The sequence below is a fragment of the Acomys russatus genome, chromosome 4 (assembly GCF_903995435.1).
Source record: "Acomys russatus chromosome 4, mAcoRus1.1, whole genome shotgun sequence".
In the NCBI taxonomy this organism is placed as follows: domain Eukaryota; kingdom Metazoa; phylum Chordata; class Mammalia; order Rodentia; family Muridae; genus Acomys; species Acomys russatus.
Genome location: NC_067140.1, coordinates 32,213,053 through 32,234,479, shown reverse-complemented (window position 1 = coordinate 32,234,479; position 21,427 = coordinate 32,213,053). Strand labels below are relative to the sequence as shown.

Here is a 21,427-nt window from a genome sequence, read left to right as displayed (position 1 = left end):
TTAACCTGGGGCAGGGCAGATATCAATCCTCTAACAATTCCCCTTTTCTGTTTAAATAGAAAGCCTTTAAAAAATATATACAGTAAGAACAATTATGACAAATTATAAAAACCAATAGTTAAGACTTACATACATAATGTCTAATCAAAAGGTGTTTGGCAACCTTGTAGAAAATATTACCTATTTTATCTTGGTGTGTCTAAAGTTTTGAATCTAAATCAACATCTATTAAAGCTTATTTATATCTATCAACCTAAAATATTTATCTAGATCTAAAAGTATCTTCTTAACTCCTGAACAACTAAGCTTAATTTTAAAACTATCAGGTCTTCGACCCTATCAGAGACTTGAGAAGGAATACATTTAACTAACTGAGTAAACAGGTAGTGCAGTTTGGCAGCTTCCAAAATGAAAAAAAATGACAGAGACAGTTTACTGCCTGACAGGTCACCCAAAACTTTATAATGTTGGAGCATCTTCTTTAGCTTTCTGGCCCAGTGTATCTGACAGACATATTTGTGAAGTAGGAACCATTGGGGTCTTGCTTACCCTGTCTTGGCAGAGTCTGGCCATCAACTCTGCCTGCATCCAAGTTTGCCCATTTTTAGGCAGAACTCTGTCTGTGGGAGAAATGAAGACATCTTTTGTCCTGTAGCTGTTTTGTCACACTTGAAGCCATCTCCACAAGGAGGTTCTTCAATGCTCATCATTTTCTTTGAGGTAGGCTGGGTGTTGTCAGGAGTTAACCTGTTTTATTGTCAAAGAATCCAAATAATAATAAACATTTTTAAATGCCATATTCTGTAAGTCTTTGAGGTTTTTGAAGTCCATATCTGGCTATTCTTTCTTATCTGTCTGTAGGATCATACCTATCTGTTAAACCTAAGATGTATATTCTTGTACTTCATATGACCATGAGTTGATCAACTAACAGTTAACTTGTATTACTTAATTATTCTAAACAGCCTGCAATAGCACTATCAGAGTACTGGAAATAAACAATGTATTAATTGAGCTGTATGTGTACAGTACCTCATATTAGAGTAGAATTATAATGTGTAAGGAATAATATTAAATTTTAATTCTATTTCAGTGTATCAAAATTAAACTTATTGTGTATCAATATACAAAATTTTATATCAATGAATTAAAGTTAACCATTTGTGAGTAACAATTAAAGCCTTAAGTCGAGGAGTAGATTCAATAATCTACTTTTTGTTTTATCATCCCTATATATTTCTATACTCCCCTTTCTTTCTTCTCAACCCCTGTCTCCATACCTCTCAATGACAATATACATCTATAGCCCAAGAAAACAACCCAAAACCTACCTTACCCCCCTTAAGGGAAATGGGGCGTCTTTCTGTTAAAGTTTCCTTAGGCTGATTTGGGGCGGAGAACACCTGTATAGGGACCCAAATGAATTTGGAAGAAAATGGTTAAACAAGCTAGTAATAGTCTTTGTGGTCCAGTCTCTAAATGTTGAGAAATTCTAGGCTTAATATAAGTCCTGTGTGAGACAGTCTGAAATGCTGGACAAGTTTGGATCAGGAACCTTTTGTGAAGCTGTCCTTTTCTGATGAGAAACAGCAACCAAAACATTTGGGGCTGAAACATGAAGGATTCAGGATGTCAGTGTATCAGCATGCTGGAGGAATGAATTCTGTCAGGTCTGATACCGCGTCAGTGTCCAGTTTTTTTATTCTGAAAACATAACTTCTCACAAGCATTATGCAGTCCTAATACTATAAATGTATGAAGTGTGCAGGATGCACAGAACAATTAAGGCTGGTTCTTGGCTCCTTGTCTGAGCAGAGAAAGACATCTGTAAATCTTCATTTATTTTTCAGCCAATCTCAGAGCTATTCCCATGTAGTGGGATTAGCAATATAAGTCAACTGTACTGCAGTTTGACTTCATGTAAACATAGACTCATTTAAGTTATCAATCTCTCTTTTATCCAGGTCTGTTTCATTTTGACCTCTTTTAAAGATGAAATATAACATCACCATTAACAATGAATATACAATTATCAGCATATTGAAATCAAAACAAGATTGTATAGTTCTAAATGTCCTTCTCTAGGCTCTGTGGTACCTGATGTATAGGCCAGGCCACTGCCTGTTTCCTGAGAAAATGCTTCCCATTTTAGAAACAAGCTGGTTGCCCTGAGCAGAGGAAAAAGGCATTAAGCTTTAAATAAACTTTATATAAACTCATTTTATTTTAGGGTTTATGTATATTGTAGGTATCTTGTACCTGGCTTTTTGCATTTGTTTGGGGTGTTTTCATTGCACCCCTTCTTGATGGGAGGCATGCAGCTTGCACATCTGTCTCCCCTTTTAACCTTAGTCCTTACTTTGACCAACAAAATATATTTCTTAGGCCTATTTTCCCTTTGGCACCATATCTCCTGTGGAGATATTTACATACTTCTAAGGAGATTGATTGGCCTTTTATAGAGCAGCTACATCACATTTCTTTACATAAACTTCAGATTGATATGTATCCATCCTTTAGATCAATAAGTACATATAATCCACTGCATTCTCTGCAAGTAACTTATCATATCAGCAGGGGCTCACACCCTGTGGAGACAAGGTTCTTTGTCTCCATTCTTTTGGGATTAGGGCTGGTCAAAATCTTTAGTAATCTCAGCAAAAATCAAGCAAGGGAACAAGAAAAGTGTAAGCCTTGGGTCTGTTGGGCCAATTTAGGCTTCAGTTAGTGAAGCCCTATCCACCATTTCTTCTAATTTAGTTATTTCTAGTTCTTTCTTGTGGACCTTTTCCAGAAAGCCCTGATAAACACTTTGCTGCTAAGGAGCTTTGAGTTCCAGCTGCTATCAACTTTATGGAGAAGACTTCAGTTCCTTCTCTTTTAGTTGCCAGAAACTCTCGGCTTCCTGCCTTTCTCCCTGAACTTTTTAAGAGAGTGTAAGGAGAAGTGTGACTATGACTAAGCCCATTGCAAACAAATTCATAAACATCAAAACAAAGCCAAAAAAGATCCAGGAGCCTTCTGTCATGGTGCTTTGGAGAGGGACCATAGTAGTTTTTATTTTATTATTTTAACTCCATTTTTCAGGCCAGTTTAGAAGACTACCAGCCTCCTAGTTCTGCCTCCCCAACCGGCCATGTGTATGTAGCCATCTTTGCTCTGGCTCATGGATGCTTTCTGGGAGCTATTACCTTCTTTCAGACTATGACAAAATATGATTTTTAAGAGTGGATACCTGCCCCACGTTGGGCGCCACTTGTTTTTAATTATCTGTATTGTCAGTATGTCCGGCTAGCAATCAATTAAGACACTGAGACTTGTTATATTTTAGAATAGCCTTAGTTAACCTGGGGCATGGCAGATATCAATCCTCTAACAGACTTAAGTTACTCTTCTCTTGAGGATTGCTGGCACGTAAGGCAAATATCTCTTTAGTTCTAAATATATTGACAAATAGTTTTCCCAAAATCGTTGTTTCAGTCTGGTACTACTGGTAAGTTGTAAGAGTTTCAGTTTCTTTACATCCTTGCCAACACTTGAAATTTTAGGTTTTTCAATTTGACATGTTGTGGTGGGTAGTTTGAATACTGGTGTTGCTTATTTATGTATTTGTTTATTTCACTGGGATTTGAACCTAGAGCCTCGTGCATGGGAAGCCCTGTGCTCTACCACTGAGCTGCATACCCAGCCCTGGATAATGCTCTTTCACATCAAATACTGTACTAGTGTTCTTGGGTATCGCTGATTGTCCCTAGCTGGACCACGTTTTTGTTGTAGTTCTCTTTTTGGTTTTTTTGAGATAGAGTTCTCCATGCTTGGCTGTTCTGGAACTCACTGTGTAGACCAGGCTGGCCACCAACTCAGAGATCTACCTGCCTCTGCCTCCCAAGTGTTGGGACTAAAGATGTGCTTTACTATCACCTGGCGGTGTAGCTGTTACAGTTCTTTTATTTGTTTGTTTGTTCAGTTTTTGCTTTTTATTTTTTATTTTAATTTAACATTTTTATTAAATATTTTTACATATGCATTTATATTATTACGTTTATATATAATAAACTACCTACCACAAGAAGAACCACAAAACAATCAGGAAAAAAAAAATATATATATATTACATTCATAGTATTTTGGCTATTTGTATTTGGCATCCTTAAAGAAAATATCTTCTTTGTGAGCCTAAAATTCTGAATGTAAATCAATATCATATCTCATCATTATCAACTTAAAACATCTATTTAGACCTAAAAATATCTTTTTTATATTTAAGTATTTTTTATTCTTTACATATACATTTATATTACACATATATACAATAAACTACCTACAGCAAGAACCATGAAACAGTTAAGAATTATATAAATGTTACATTCTTAGTATTTTGGGTATTTGTATTTGGCAGCCTTGAAGAAAACATCTTTCCTATCTTGGTGAGTCTAAAATTCTTAATGTAAATCAATATTATCATATAACTATTCCTCTTCTTTCTCAGTTGTTACAGGTGGCACTGATGGAATTGGAAAGTCATATGCAGAAGAGGTAGGTGATTTCCATGATCTGTTTTAAATATAATAAAAATAGTATAATCTCATATAATAGTAGTTTTGGTTCAAATTTTATTTTGTTTTGTTTACTTATTTTTAGACAGGGTCTCACTATGTAGCCCTGGCTAGCCTGGAACTCTCTATGTAGACCAGGTTGGCATTAAACTCAACAGAGATCCTCTGCCTCCTGGTTACATATTTTTTATAGATTTGTGTGTGTGTGTGTGTGTGTGTGTGTGTGTGTGTGTGTGTTTATACCACACAGGAAGCCAGAAAAGGGGATTGAATCCCCTGGAGCTGGAGTTACAGGGAGTTGTGAGCCTGATTTGGTGCTGGGAACTGAATTTGGGTCCTCTGCAAGAACAGAACACCCTTAAATTCTGAGCCATTTCTCTAGCCCACATTTACTTGTTTGTGTATGTGTGTTTGTAGATGCATGCACACTATAACATGCAGGTGAAGGTCAGAGGACAACTTGGGATAGCCAAGTTTTCAATGCAACATGTAGGTCCTAGGGATTAAATTCAAGTCGATAGGCTTGGTGGCAAAAGTACTTTTACCCACTGAGCCATCCTGCTGACCCCAGTCACTATGCTCTGGAGGGGGCTCGACTACTGAGAAACATTGTTTCAGCTCTTTATAAAAGTGACACTTTGAGAAATGCATGCCAGTTAGTTGTTTTGCATACAAAAGTGAATTTGTCTCATGATTAGATTCAGGGTAAACTTTTTTTTTTTTTAAACAGAAATATCAATAAAAATGGTATTAATCTTCCTGGCTTCATCATATCCAGAGGCACAACACACCATGTGTCCTATTGTTTATGATGTAAAGGCAAACAATTAATTAAGATGTTATTTATTATAATTCTTCAGTATGAGAGTAATAGGCAATATATGACATGATACTTTGGGACTATTTTTATAGATTTTTTTTTTTTTTAGATATTTTTATAGATTTTAGTGTACCCTATTTTCTAGCTAATTTTTAGTTCATTGTTTTTCACACCCATTGACCATTTTGCCTGAATTCATTTACCATAATAAATAGTTTAATGATTTTCTAATGTATCTCTTCCTCTCTGCCCTAAACTAGTCTGTATCTAACACTGTGTAGCTCAGACTGACCTCAAGCTCATGGCGGTCCTGCCTCTAGAATTACAGCCATGAGTTACCATGCCTGGTTAGTGTTTTTCTATAAATAGCTTTTCTTGTCTCTCCTCCTTTATTAATGTGTTTTTTTTCCCTTAAAGTATCAATATGAGCTAATGGATTCTTTAGTGTTTTTATAGCAGATTAATTTAGCAAATTACCGGGCCTTGTTATTTTTACAAAAAATGATCTTCCACAGCCTCATTTGCAATATTACTTGTTACTTAATAAAAGCTGACTTTAGGATTTATAAGTGGAAATTAGTTGACTGAATCACTTGTACTTCACATCACCCAGAATGTTGCTCATTTGTCAATTGTCTGGTAGTTCAGTACAAAGTTTTAAGCCTATTAGTGTTCTTTCTCTCTGTATTTATGTGTCTCTATAACAGGACCACATTGCTGTGAATGCTTTTTTACTCTGTACAACATTACAAATGTTGTGTACATATGCTTACAGAAGATTCTCTTCAAGAAATTATTTATTAATTTGTTCATTAACTGTAGTTAATATACTTTTCCTTGGCTGCTCCTTAATTTTAAGGCTGATGTTACTTTACAAAAGCAACCCAAAGAAGGTTTAATTTGTCTTATAGTTCAAGGGTAGGGAAGTCATGGCTGCAAGACTTCAAGGTAGCTGATTATTTTATATCTCTATTCAAGAATTAGCAATACTTGTACTCAGCTCTTTAGTAATGATCCCAGAACCCCAGCCCATGGGATGACCTGCCTGTGTTTGCTGTGGGTCTTCCCTCCTTAGTTATTCTTTGCTAGAGTCATTCTAGTAGACACACCGAGAAGTGTGTTTCCATGGTGATTCTAAGTCCAGTTGACAGTGAAGATTAACCGTGAGTCCCCAAAACAAATGTAATTGTATTGATTGATATAGGAACTGCTGATGTTTTTAACTGTACTTTTCTTTCTTGGCCCACTGTTACTTGCTTTATGTATCTAGCCTATAACAACTTTCTAAATCCTAAATTTGAAATTGCAGAAGTTGTAGATATATAACAATGTAAAAAAGCTCACAGCATGTAGATAGGCCTAAAATAAAAAGCCACCGTCCTTCCAGAATGGCTTGAGATTTAAATGCTTGCTTAGAGTTCTGCATAATCTCTTTTGGGAAATGTTCATTTTGGATCACTAGCTCAATATATGTATTTGAATTGTCACCTGATGAGTTTTTCTTAAAATGAGAATACAGCTAATTCATGTTTTATAATAAACTTTGGAGATGTGATTCAAATTTCTTATTGTTTTCAGTTAGCAAAGCATGGAATGAAGATTGTTCTGATCAGCAGGTCCCAAGATAAACTGAATCAGGTTTCCAGCGACATCAGTAAGTTTTCTGATCACCGAACTAGTATAGCCAATCTAAGTTGTGTTTCAAGCAGTGCCTAGTAGCACATTCCTTTAATGTTAAGTGAATGCTGAAACTGCCTTTCATATTGCTAATAGCACATCTTAAATTTCTCATATACAGTAAAGAAAATATTTTGAGATAGCTTCATTGTTCAGCCTTGGACTTGTTACATAGCATATTGTCATTGAACTTGCAATCCTCCTGTGTCAGGACTGTGAATGCAAAGATTATGTTTTGTTTTGTTTTAATTTAGAAATTTTTATAACTCTTCAAAAAAGTCATGAAAATTTTTTAGAACTATTGTGATATCCTTTCATTACACATTTAATTCAAATAGAGTTAAATTGACTATTTTATCATGTTCTACTAAAATAATTTGAAATTTCAGTGTTTCTAAATGCCTGGTGCCTTTGATTGAGATCCACTAGGAAGGAACCAGCATGTGACAGGAAAGCGGCTACAGTCTTTCATGCTTGTTAGTGGTACTCAGTTCTGTACCTGAACTCTGACATGCAAACTGGCTCTTAGCTGACTTGGCCTAACTGAACAGATAGATAATAAGTGCTGCTCATTGCCTTGGTAAAGCAGAGTGATGTCTAAGGTGAGCACACTTCTTGATGTGATGTGTGATGCTTATATGGTTATACTTGGTCCAGTCAGGTGGCTCTCTGGCTGGGAACGAGTCGTGTTTTCCCCTGAACTTCTACTACTCATACTCTGTAATGATAAGGTAAAGGGAGGGCTATTTCTTTTAAAATTATGGTGCTGGCTCTGGAATAACTGAGTTCATTCAGAAATTGCTTTTCAGTTGGAATGAATAAGATTAAGTGTAAAATACTCGAAAGCTTGTAAGAAGTAAGAAGAAACTTGGTTTCTAGTTGTGTCATATGTATTGAAATTTTTGTTTATTTGTTTGTTTGGTTTGTGTGTGTGTGTGTGTGTGTGTGTGTGTGTGTGTGTGTGTGTGTGTGTGTGTGTATCTTTAAAAGAGCTGAACCTGAAGCTAGAAATGGTATCTGGACAAGGAATCTAAGATCCAGTCTCTCTCTCTCTCTCTCTCTCTCCCTCCCTCCCTCCCTCCTTCCCTCCCTCCCTCCCTTCAGGGTTTCTCTATTTAATAGCCTTGGTGTCCTGAACTTGTTTTGTAGACCAGGTTGGCCTCGAACTCACAGCGCTCCTCCCGAGTGCTGGGATTAAAGGCGTGTACTACCACGCCTGGCTTAAGATCCAGTCTCAAGACACAGCCTGGACCCTACAAAGAGGACTGGTGAATGAGTTGTTGTAGGTGGTTTATGTTAAATTGGTTATAATGCCTGTTTGTAACTGTGATTCATGCTTTAGTGACTTCTGAGAAACCAGCTAACAGAGTTCCGTTTAGATGAGAAAGAGTTCTTTTAAATGCCCATCTCCCACAATCAGCATCCCAGGATGTCCTCTCCTCTGATCTAAGATCTTTGTGATTTGTGTGTCTGGTACTTTTCTCCACATTATCTAGTCTTGGTGAGCAGATTGTACATTAGACTTTGTTTTCAGGTGCTGAGGGTGGAGCACAGGGCCACAAGAAGGCCAAGTTGTGCTCTAACTCTAACTGGTTGTACTCTAACCCTAACTGGTTGTACTCTAACCCCAAAGTCAGTTTTAGTTGGAGGTTCCTCATATTAAGCATATGGGGTTCAAAAAATAAATGATTTTTGAACCTTACTATGAGTACATATCTTTACAAACCAAACATTTAGTGTGTAGCATTTGGTAGATCTTTTGGCATTTTCATGTTTAAGATTTCAACTATATAAATGCAGTTCTGAAGGACCGAGACATGGACTGATTTGCAGTTTTTGCTGAAGTTAGAATTTGAATTAATATGTGACATCAATGAGCCTGGGGTAGACACACATGAGCGGAAGAATATAAGCTAGTGCTTGGGTCTTGGTCTTGTCTCATTCTGTAGTACTTAGCAGTTAGTTATGTTTTATTAACTCTCAAAGTGGTGGGAATGCTGTATGTATTTGGTATGTATACAAATTCATTCTTAACAAAAGCAACTGCTAGTAGCTACAAATAAAGGTTCATAATTAGAAAATGGAAGTTTTGATTAAATGTAATATTGAATCTTGAAATCTTGGTATGAGTGAATTTACAGTTTCTTCAATAGTAAAGAAAGCTACTTTAGGGCAGTCTTTGGAAATGTGCCAATGTGTGTAGAATTTGAGTGAGTCCTGAAATACAAATTGATGATATTTGATAATTTGGTTAACTTACAATTTGAGGTGACATGAATATTGGGCATAGTGTGATTCTGTTCAAATATATTCATGGAAGAAAAGACGTTTATTGAACTGACCTTTAAATAGAATATTTTGGGTTTTTTCTGTGCAAAATATGCATTTAAATAGAAGTCTAGCAGCATATCTTGTTATAAGCTGATGAAATACATATACATTACAGGGAATCTATAAACATCATAAGTTTTTGAGCTACAGCTTCTTGTATTTCAAGCTGGCCTAGTACTCCATAAATAGTTAAGGATGCCTTGAGGCTGATCCTCCTGTCACTGTCTCCTGAGTACTAGGATTACTGTTCATTCTCACACCCAGTTAAAAGTGGTTCTAGGAGTTGAACCCAGGGCTTAGTACATGCTAGCCAAATAGTCTACCAATTGAGCTGCATTCCTACCCCTGTGATAAACTTTAAATAACATGTGAATTTTCTTTTTGAGAGGATGATGTTTTCATGAGTGTGTTTTTCCAGGAGAATGCAGGGACCAGGACCACATATTGATAAAGACAGACAAACTGTGCTGTAGACTTTGAGCTTTTACAAACCTACTTTATTTGGGGTTCTTTAATGTCTATACCTCCCTTCTAACCAGTTGGCAAAGACCATGTCCCCACAAGGGGCTGTTCCTCTTCTAGTAGACAAACACCACACACCCTCACACAAGTAGAATCAAAACAAAAACGTGTTTACATACACTACACTGTATTTCTTTGGTTATACTTTAAATACCTTTTATTGAATGCCTGTATACTTGGTTCAGTGGTGAGCATTTGAAGTACAGTGATGAACAAATAGGATTCATCCTTGTTCTCCTGCAATCTGTACTCTAGTGAAAGAGGCAGTGAAAACAAATGATTAAAAAAAAAAAAACATTCAAACCTTAACAAATAAAACCCTGGCATATAAATAAGTAGCTGCAATGTGCACTAAGTGCTACAAAGAAGACAAAGGGCTAGTAACAGAATAACAGAAAAGTTATTTTGTATGGTAAGTTTTGTGATGCTCTGTACTAACACTCCAGTATATGATAGTGAAGCCTTAGTGATGGAAACATCCCCTGGGCCCTCCTGGGGATATAATGGTAGCAGGATTGTATATGCACAAGGGACAAATGATAAGTCAACTTCATCATTCTAATTTTCTTGAGGCTTCTGGTCTATGCCTCTACCTTATGCCATTAAATGCAGACTGTCATAGCACCCATCTTTCAGTCAGCCCAGGGGGTTAACTAAACCCCCTCCATGTATATGAGCTAATCATCAAATCCTAGTCCTCTGGTAAGTGAGTCATATAAAAATTATTGGCCCATTCTGATTTTCTTTCTCTCTTTCTCTCTCTCTTTCTTTCTTAGATTTATTTTTGATGTATACAGTATTCTGACTGCATGTACACCTACACACCAGAAGAGGGCACCAGATCTCAGTATAGATGGTTGTGAGCCACCATGTGGTTGCTGGGAATTGAACTCAGGACCTTTGGAATAGCAGCCAGTGCTCTTAACCTCAGAGCCATCTCTCCAGCCCCATTCTGATTTTCTTAGTCTAACATTAAGAATTCATTTCACAGGCTCGAGAGATGGCTAAGCAGTTTAGGGCACTATTCTTCTAGAGAACCCAGGTTCAAATCTCAGCTCCTAACTCTGACATGCAAACTGGCTCTTAGCTGACTTGACTTAACTGAACAGACAGATAATAAGTGCTGGTCATTGCCTTGTGACAGAGCAGCCTGAGCTCATAGCAGTTAGAGCTGGTGGCAGTTACAGCTCAGCTGATCCTGTGGCAGTCAGCTCTTCTGATGAAACTCAAACAAGGGTGGTTATGTTTTTGTTTTGTAATTTATTTCTTGGTTGAAGCTTTAGGATGGCTCTTATTCCATGATTTTTATCTCTCCATTACAGACCCTTTGCAAATGAAAAATTTCCTGGTTTCCAGTCAACAGAGGAACAAGATTAAGTTTTTTTAAAAAGTTCATTTTCCTTTTTTAGTAAATCAGTGCAAGTGCAATGTAAATTTAACAAAGTAAGTTTGTTTTAAAACTTTAAAAAAAAACATTCACTATTTTAGTGTGTGTGTGCACATGCATGTGTACATGTGTGGTGGTAAGTGTATGGAGCTGCAAGAACAACCTGTAGGGAGTCAATTCTTACCCAACAGTATGTGGGCTCCTCTCATCAGGTTTGGTGACACGCATACCTCTGTCTCCCAAGCTGTCTTGATAATTCTACATTATAGCTATTAAAACTTACTTCTCTTGTGTCAATTAGTTAATGAATTTGGTGTGTGTACGTGAGGAAATCTGAGGACAACTTGTGGGAGTTGGTGCTCTTCTTCCACCATGTGCATTTCAGAGTTCAAACTCTGATGACACTGCCCTTGCCTGCCAACTAACCTCCTCAGCATAGTTCAGAACTCTCTGATACAGTAACAGTATCATTAATTTGCTGTCCTCTTACATTTAGCCTCTTTACATGAGGCAGCAATAGGCAGCAGTGAGCACATAAAAGCCCTTCATGTTTTATGTTTAGTGTAATTAGAAGCCCATGGTGTTGAGAGGAAATACATATGCCTGTGAATTATATTTCTTAAATCACCTCTGCAATCCAGGAACATGCAGTTCAAGGCTAGGAATCAGACCCATCCATTTTGCCTCCACTTGTTTTGTCTGTAGTACCTTTAGCTGTGGCAGTACCTTCTTTTTTAAATCTCTTAGCGTGCCAGTTTTTGGTTTTTCCAGAAAGCATAATTCTGTGCTACCTCCAAAATTCATTCTTTACAAGTCTCTCAGCATTGGATCTGTACAGGGAGTGAAATCCCTTTTTTTCAGTGGTGAGCTTGTCACACTGAATTGAGATTTGACACTAAATGAATGCATCAGACATGATCCTGGTTAACTATGTCCTAGTTAATTATGTCCTGGTAGGAAGGAAGATAGATTCCTACTAGCCAATGCAAAATTTGCCATATGAAATAAAATGACTCAATAGAGATATATTATGCCTTATTTGTCCATTGTTCTTGTTGGTCTTGCAGACCAAACCAGTGAATATGTTCTTTTCTACAAAACCAGTCTCCTTTAAGCCCACACACTGGTTTATGTTTGTCTCCGTATCACTGCATCACAAACCACCATACATTTAACTGTGGTAAAGCAACCACTGTTCAGATGCTCGTTAAGTCCTGCTACTTAGAATTTTGCTAGCACAGGGATGGTGATGTGCAGCTGTTGCATCGTCTAGTGTGGAAAAGATAGCTTCCTTCACAGGTCTGATGCCATGGTAGGATGCTGTTAGAAGGTGGGGCTCACTCTTGACTGTCCTCTAGAGTGCATGTGGCATGGTCAACTGGGTAGTTAGATTTCTCATATAGTATTTTACTCTACAGTGCATGCTTCAGAAGAACCAGGCAGACACACCTGCCTTTTGAAGACTTAGTCTTGAGATGCACATAGTTACCATAATCTGTTCATCAAAGCAGTCAGGAGCCCAGTGTTTGGAGTTTTTTCTCTCTACCACTCCCCGTTACTGCTGAGGATGGGTGAACTCTAAGGTCTCATTATCAAGTAGAATCTGCTCTACTGTTGAGCTATGCCACACTTTTTCTCTATAAAATCTTAATTCATTTATTTTTTTAAGTTTTCATATGTGTTGTGTTTAGTGTACAGTACTGTGTCCTGCCTACCCTGCAACTATACTCCCTACTCTTCTGTTTCTTGCCCCCTCCCTGTCCCATTGGACTCCACTTGATGCTGGGTAACTTCCATATAGCATGGAGACTGTCCAGAAGTACCATCTGCACTTGAAAGTACAACCTGCTGCTGTTTGTAAGCTACACTATAGATGCTGAGAACTGAATGGGGCCTCTGAAAATAATAGTAAGTGTTTTATCCACTTAGCCATTTCTCATGTTTCTTCCTTGGAACTCAGATTTTTTTAACCTCTGGGATGTGGTGAGGGCTATTAGATAAGCGTAGGGAAGGCAGGAACCACTTAACTTTTAAATTTTATTATTGTAATTAGCATGGTCAGGGTGGAATATAATGTAGAACAAATTACTTTGATTTGGTTACTGGTTATCCTGAGGGCACGAGCCTTACTGTGGATACCAAAGATAGTGAAAACTCTAGAGACTTCTATAAAGTATGTTTTAAATTTGTTGCCATGTAACAAGACTACTCTATATTTAGAGACATAACTTAAGAACTATTTTATTTGCAGTGTCCTGCCATTGCAGAGGATCATGGATATTTTATCCGCCTTCAGAAGTGTTGCATATCAAATTGTACTTATTATTAATTACACCTTGATTAGGATGTTGACCATCTCTCATTGTTTGAGAGCAGCTTCCAGCAGTGCAGAGCTAAAGAACAGAATGGAGAGTGAACTGCATAAATGGGTATCCTGCCCAGTGATACTACCTGATGCCTATCTAGGAAGGACCACATTTTTTTGGTGTAAAATGTATTGTAACAAATAATTTTAATTTTTAATTTGAGGCCCAAATTTGTAAAGACATTTACAAAGCATGAAGAGTTGCTAGGAAATTAGCTTTATGTCAAAATGTAAGTCACATAGGAGAGAGGCCAAGAGTAGAAATGGCTCTGGGCTTAGTTCAGAGCGATAGAATTAAAAGAAAACACAGCTGCGAGAAACAACTGTTGTATGGAGATTTAAATCCTTCAGAAACAAACTTTTAAAAATATTCAACAGCAAGAGGCAGAAATCAACACATCAGCTCAGAAAAGTGAAGACTGTTTTGGAAGGGAGTGTTCTTGGGAAATCAGGAGCCTTTGCTTGCCAGGGTAGAGGGTGAAGAGACAGGACAACTATTTATATTGTCAAAGGTCAATTTTCTCCTCAACAACTGGTTCCAAGCTATTTAATGTCAATGTCTTACACCCAAATTTAACATAAATTTAAGCTAGTTAGTACTTCCAATTTTGCCTTAAAACAATAACTTTATGTTGTGTTGCTATAAGCTGGTATACACATGGTGCATTGAGTTTGCCATCCTAATTGGAGTTTTTTTTTTTTTTTTTTTTTAAATGAATCTTAATCTTTAGAATTTGTCCATCATAACCAAAAGAGATGGTTCATTATTGATCTATGATGTGTGCTGTGTTTTATAGTCAACATAGAGATTATATTAAAGTTCACATTACGGAGGAACAGAATCCTCATTGGCACCAACTTTGTCAAACAGATGGCATTTGATTTCTCCACAGGTTGTGCAAGTTACATGCTTTGTGGCACTGAAGTCAGAGTCAGCTGATGGAGTGTAGTGGGCTATCCTTGTAACCCAGCAGAGACAGGAGGGCCAGGGGTGCGAGGCCTGCCTGGGCTACACAGTAGGCTTACGGAAGTCATGCTTTCCTGACCTTGCAAGCCATTTAAAGCGTCAGAATCATTGCCTTTGTCTGATAATTCTCATTTTCCTTATTAGCTTTAAGTAACTATAGAACTAGTTTCTATAAATTATTCGAATTCTCTTTTATATTTAAAGGAGCTAGTAATCTGAATTTAAACCCTCTGGATTAAAAAATTTGTCAATTCACTCTTTGTTTATCATGTTCCTTTGCTCTTGGTTTCATTTTTTTTCTCCCTATATTTCTAATTAACTATATGCTTTTTTATTATTTCATCATTTAGTTTATTAGTTGTAAATATTGGTCCTTTTGAAAAGTTGTATAGATGATTTCAATAAGGAATCTCGGGAATTATGCCTCTCACTCCCTTACCTCGATTGCCTTCAGTATTTTTTTATAGGTTGTTTTGTAAAATTCTATATTTTTTGAAAGGCGGTTTATCTGGGTATAAAATTCTAGCTTGCTAGGGGTGTGGTTCGGTTTTTCAGCACTTTGTGTTGGCTTCCTTGTTTCTAACAACTTAAACAAAATTACCTGTATCTATCATTCTTACCATTTTACCACTGTGACTGTGTAGAAACTTCCACTCCCTTTGCTTTCTTTAAAGATTCTTTGTAAATAGTTTACCTTTTTGTAATTTCTTCCTCTTAGTGTGATTTTCTTTCTTTTTGTCTTGCCTGTAGTTTGTTAAGCTTATGATTTTTGTAATAATTGGGAAAATATGGAACCTTAGTTTTTTAAATATTTTTTATTTCATACTTCAGTTTTCATCAATGCTATATTTAGTGTTTTACCTGTTTTTCCCCTGATTTGTTTTTAGCTAATACTACTGATAGGAATTTACATTCATGTATTTTCCTACAGTGTCTAGTCTGTTTTTGCAAGTTTTTTATCCAGACAAATTTTTTTCTCTGTATATAAAATTTTATTTTATGATTTTAATAAATCATTATCTCTATTTCTTCAATTCTTAAACATAAAATATCTGTAGTGACTTTTAATACTTTGTATACTGGTTCCTCATTTCAGGATGGATAGCTAAGTTCTGAGTTTCTCTTCTTCACCACTGAGGAGAATCTCTCCAGGCTGTAGTGAGGACAGTTGTAAGGCTTAACCACTTGTTTCATTTCTCTAAGGGAGTGCTGCCTTGTCTGTTGTCTGTTGTCAAATGTCAAAATCATTGCTTATCTATTTTTTTTTCAGTTGGAAGAAAAACAGTAATTTTGTTTTACTCTATAGAAGGCAGCAGATAGATCTACCTTTTCCCCTTTCTTTTTTTTTAACTGTCATAGATTTTCTGATAAAAGTAATTTTTGTTTTTACAGGGCTATAAATGTTTTGGTTTACATCAGATTCTAAAGCGAAGGCCCCAGTCCTTCTGTACTTTTTACAGCAGTTTGACCTCATTCAGGGGACAGTGGGCATTTCTTAGGGTTATGTTGCTGACTGTGGTGCTCTTGTGGAATGCATTGACTTCTTAAATTTGCACAAAAAGATGCTTTGCTATTTAGTTATGTTCTAATTTTGGCGCACATGTTCTAGTTGTCTAAGCTAATGTGAGACCCTGTTGTAAATCTGCCCGAGTGGTCATTCTCACCAAGTGTAGTTTATTTCAGCTTCATTAATTTTTGTTATCAGTCGTTTACTCATCTAGAGAGCATCGTCTGTAATATGGGTGGGCATTTTGTTAGAAATGTGCATACCTACCAATTAGTTAGCCCAGCCAAATTAGAATGTGCTGGTTTGCATTTCCAATTAAGTCAGCTGCTTGAATGTTGCTCTTCTACAGCTGGCATGAGGCATGTGGGAGTGCCCTGTATCATGGCCAAACATTAGCCGTACCTCTTAATTAAAATGTTTGCCTCTGTTTTTGTCAAACAGTGAGTGGTCTTTGCAATTGGATTATTGATGGTTCTGTGACTTGTATAAAAAGGCCTTCTTTTGTGGGGGTTGGGAGATGTGGGACCAAGGTACTCTGAAGTGAGTGTGCACGGTTTAAATGGGCAACTGGTGCTTCTCCTCCCACCTGCAGGCTATTGGTTGTTGCCTCAGTGGATCTTGTTCATAGAATGTAGTAAGTAGTTTTATAAGGGTATTGCTTAATTTTTCATCAGAAAGAGAAAGTACTTTGAAACTTTTATGGAAATGGGTCACTATAAAATGAAATTATATATATTTTTGTCAGTTACCAGTTGTCCTGGTAATCTCATTTTTTCCATTACTTATTGAATATAGTTTTTGTTACATAACTATCTTAGAATCAGATATTGAGATAATTTAAACGACCTAGTCCAGTAAGAAATGAGTCTATGAAAACCTTTTACACATTGTGATTTTCTTAGTTCCCTCACATTAAAAAAAAAAAAAATTAGTTACTACTGAGCAGTACAGACAGGGAGCAAACTTGCACTGTGCTTGCTTCCACTTAAAACCATAGATGTCCAGCTAAGTCTGAATCACTGGAGTGTCTGAAAAGGTATTAAGCCACAATATAACTATATCCCCATTGCAGAATGTCCAGTTATAAATACATGTAGTTTTGGAAACATACTCGTCACTTGATTTAAAATGCTTTTTGAGATTGTTTTTTGTGTGAGTATGCACACATGTGTGGAGGACTGAGGGCAGCTTGGGGGCATTGTTCTTTTTACCATGTGGGTTCCAGGATAAACCTTAAAATGGCAGACCTGGTAGTCAGCCTGTATCCGCTGAACCATTTGATTAGCACCTCCTCACATGATTCTTAAAAATCTCTTTTAGGAACTTCTGATAGGGTTTTTTGTTTTGTTTTGTTTTGGGTTTAGCTTTTGGTTTTTGGATTTTCGAGACGTTTCTCTGTGTAGCCTTTGCTATCCTGGACACACTTTGTAGATCAGGCTGGGTTTAAACTCACAGAGATCCACCTACCTCTGCCTCCCTGAGTGCTGGGATTACAGGCATGCACCACTGTCTGGGCTAGGGTAATTTATTTATATATTAAGAAACCAAGTCTGAAAGACCAAGGTTAGTGGCAGAAGTAGGCAGAATTCACCATTTTGTGTTTTTTGTTCCTCAGTGTTGTTAAATAAACTGAAAATAGGTAGCTGGATAACTGGTAGCTTCTGCATGGTGCAGTCCAAAATGCAGCATCAGGAGGAGAAATGCAGCCTGACTTGTTTGTGACAGTATTGTTGCATCTTTAAGAGACAGACACATCCTGATTAGAATGGATCACTTGTCCCTGTCTTATTTTGAATTAGTAAGTTAGACCTAAAGACAACTTTTGGTACAAGCAAATGGTCTTGCACTAATATTTGCATCATTTCCTAATCTATAATGAAATGTACATCCACATTTTAATCCTTAGAATAACTATGAATACACATATGAAGACACATGTACAAATTGCCCAGGACCACCCAGCAGGCTGTTCAGCTGAGCTTCAGTCACAGACAGACCATCTAGCTCCAGGTCCAGTTTTCCTGTTTGTGACAGTTCTTACATCTTCCAACCCTTCAGTTTGTGGTGTTAATTAGGATCCAAATGCTCTTTTAGTACTTACTTTTTTTCTAACCTTGTCTTTTAAATCAGAGCGTTTGATTCTGGTTTCAGAATTAATGGGGGATGCTGCTCTCATTAAACCCTGCTAGAAAGTCTTTATTGATCTTTGTGTACCGTTAGTACTGCTTGCATAAGTAGATGTTGGACCAGCAATGCGGGGGCACTCTTTTGGTTAAGGCTCTGTATCTCTTACTCCGTTACAGTTGGTCACTTTGATCAATTTTTATATAGTCACGTGCCCCTCATGGATACTGAAACTACAGTTTGAACCGTCTGTATACTATGCTTTTCCCTGTCTGTCCTGCGGCTCTGACATAGTAACATAGTTATTCTGGCCTTTGATGCTTAATGACTTTTGCATTACTGCTCTTATGTGTTGGGCACTGAGGTCTCTCGGTAAGGATTGCTTACATTAGCACAGTTGGTTACCCTTAACTAAGGGTTAAGGAGCATATACATCATGGGTGTGGTGGACAAAGATTTGAGTCATGACCCAGGTAGAATAGAGCCTAATGGTATGAGGTTTTGTCAGGCCACTCATATGGTTTAAAACTTGGCAGCTGTTTATTTCTGAAACTTGGATAGTGGGTGAGTGAACCTCAGGCACATTGATGCTATGCTGAGGGTGCTGTATTGAGTTTCACATCACATAAATTTTAATTTACATTTGAAAATGGCTTGTTGCAGTGAAGTGCAGAAGCCATTGTTATGGATAGTTCCCCATCTCTCTAGCACTGCTTCCTTTTGTCAGGGATTTATTTCGCCTCCACGTGTGTCTGTGTATATCTTACCTTTCCCTCCTCAGAGAAAGGCACTGTCTGCCTCTCTAACAAGCCAGCCTTCTGTTGGTGTCTCAGTCCTATCTCTTGCCTGGTTCCTTGGGGGACTTGTTAGCAGTGTCTTGGCTATATTCCTAAGCAGTACTCCATAGATGGCTTACCCTTTGTAAAAAAAAAAAAAAATCAGGTAATTTTATTTCATTACATACATTTTAATTTATTTTTTCTCTTGAAAATGTAAAGATCTCGTATTCCTGAGTGGGCCCAACATTCCTGTAGGGTGACCATCAGCTGGAGATATGGCAAAGTTGTTCTTCTGAAGGGATATATCGTATCTGGTTTCCAGTAGCTCTTTATACCTAATGGTACTCAAAGACATACTTGGGCCCTGAGGACACTGAGTGTGCAGCCTCTTATTCATTGAGGTCTCTTGGCATACATAGAAAGAAATTCAGCATTGTTTACAAGGCAGTGTAGAGTTTTTGCATGGCATGAACATTTTTGTGGGGATTGATCTTACTTTCCGATATATTTCTTCTGGTTTTGAACTTGCGGATCACTACCTGAGCTCCTAGTCAGGTCCAACAACCCATCATTAATAAACCAATCGAAAGAACCAAATTAAAAGTGGAAAACAGAAAAAGGAGGGTTTTGTTGTTGGTGGTGGTGGTGTTGTTCAGTGTGGCTCCATTGGAAAGTGGGACCAAGAAACCCATTAAATCACTCATCTAATCTAACCTAAGTAGGCCCAACAAGGTGTGGTCCCACCTACCTCTGACTCATCATTATCTGGATTTCAGTCTCATCCTGTATGGTGGTTTGACAAATTGTTAGAACTGTTTGAAATCTCTTTCAGGTAGATAAGTTCCCCTCTGGCTGGTGCCTTTTCTTTCTCCCATGATGAGATTCCTGAGAAGATTGTCATTTCTTTGGGTTCTATTACTTCAATAGTCTGAGAGTCAGATTTGCTTATACTTTGGGTAGGGTATGTTAATACAGTATACACATTCTCCATTATTTTCGCTTTGGTGTCTGGAAATGTTAGTACAAACACTCTATGCACTTGGAATATAGGAGACCTATGGAATACATATATATGGGTCACTAGTTGGTTGTGGATGACAGCCTCTTCCCAGACTTTACTCTTGCTGTCTTCCCCAAACCCGGTGGCTGCCTTAGTTTATTGTCCTTATAACTTGCATGATGCTCCTCCACTATTTTTTCTATTCTCTCTTCTTTTGCAGATAGCCCTGGCTATGTCCAGTCTGCTTCCACCACCATCCCCAAACCCTCACTCTGGACTCTTCCAGATGCCTCTGGCTAACCTATAATCAAAACCTTCCCCTAATGGAATGCTTATTTTCATAGTTTCTTTACTGTGTACTTAGTTGCATATTCATGTACAATACTAAAGTGCTATTGATTAATTTTTCTTGTCCTGATTATAAACTGGCTTAATGATCATTTAACATAGCAGCAAGGCAGCTGTTTATGGTAGATGAAGGAAATGAAGTACTGCTATACAAAATCTGAGGGATAGCAATGTGTCTAAGAGGTAAGTATCCACAGTACAAGTTTGTGGCCCTGTGGATGGAAATAAATCTGTGCTAGTGATAGCTTTCTTGGTTTGAACAAAGTCTCATTGGAATATAGGCTGTTTCTAATTGGGGAGGAAAATAAGACTCTGCTAATCCTTTGAGAAATGCTTTGTGGAGAAAGTTTTGTTTTAGTTGAGTTATAGAATATTTTTGAATGAAGGAAAAGAAAAAGAAGAAGAAGGACATGACTGCGCCTAGGTATGGTGCAGGAGGTTTATTATAGATATGAGGAAGAGCATAGCTAGAGGCATCTGGAAGACTTGAGAGTGAACATGACCCTGAACTGGGCCATGTGAGGAGGGTGGCAAGGGTCAAGGGAGAGCTAGAAGGTGGAGAGGCTGAAAGGACCACATAGCCGAATGCTGGATTCTATAGGGAAGAGCAGCTGGGGGAAGGGCGGTCCAAACCCTGGGCTGGAGCTTTCAGAGTAGGAGGCTGGGTATGCCAGCCAGGAGGACCCTATAACAGGTAGGGTCTGAGGGGTGCTGGAAGAACCTGGCAGGTCAGCTTTGATATGTTAATAGGCATCTTAGCCATTTGTCTTGGGTTTGAGACCTAATTATTTTGCTGCATACTTATTTTTAAAGTAGGCATTGTTTTTTTTTTTTTTTTTTTTTTTTTTTTTAAAAGAACTGTTTGAATTGACAGCAAAATTGAATGAAAGGGCTGCAGTGACACATACCTTTAATCCAGCACTCAGTAGGTGGATCTCTAAATTTGAGGCCAGCCTGGTCTATAGAGTGAGTTCCAGGACAGCCAGGGATATACACAGAGAAACCCTGTCTCAAAAAATAAAAAACAAACAAAATTGAATGAAA

General features: G+C 37.6%; 1 protein-coding gene across 2 annotated transcripts in view; it reads left to right on the top strand.

Annotated features, from left to right (window-relative positions):
- Hsd17b12 (hydroxysteroid 17-beta dehydrogenase 12) overlaps window positions 1-21,427 on the top strand; it is a 142,617-nt gene that overhangs the window by 44,392 nt on the left and 76,798 nt on the right. Inside the window, exons 2-3 of one of the 2 annotated variants that reach the window (XM_051144205.1) lie at window positions 4,490-4,536; window positions 6,955-7,030. The exons of the other annotated variant lie outside the window; for it this stretch is intronic. Of the exons in view, the coding sequence (XP_051000162.1) occupies window positions 4,490-4,536; window positions 6,955-7,030 (123 nt within the window). The remainder of the gene's footprint in view (window positions 1-4,489; window positions 4,537-6,954; window positions 7,031-21,427) is intronic. 2 annotated transcript variants of the gene reach the window in all.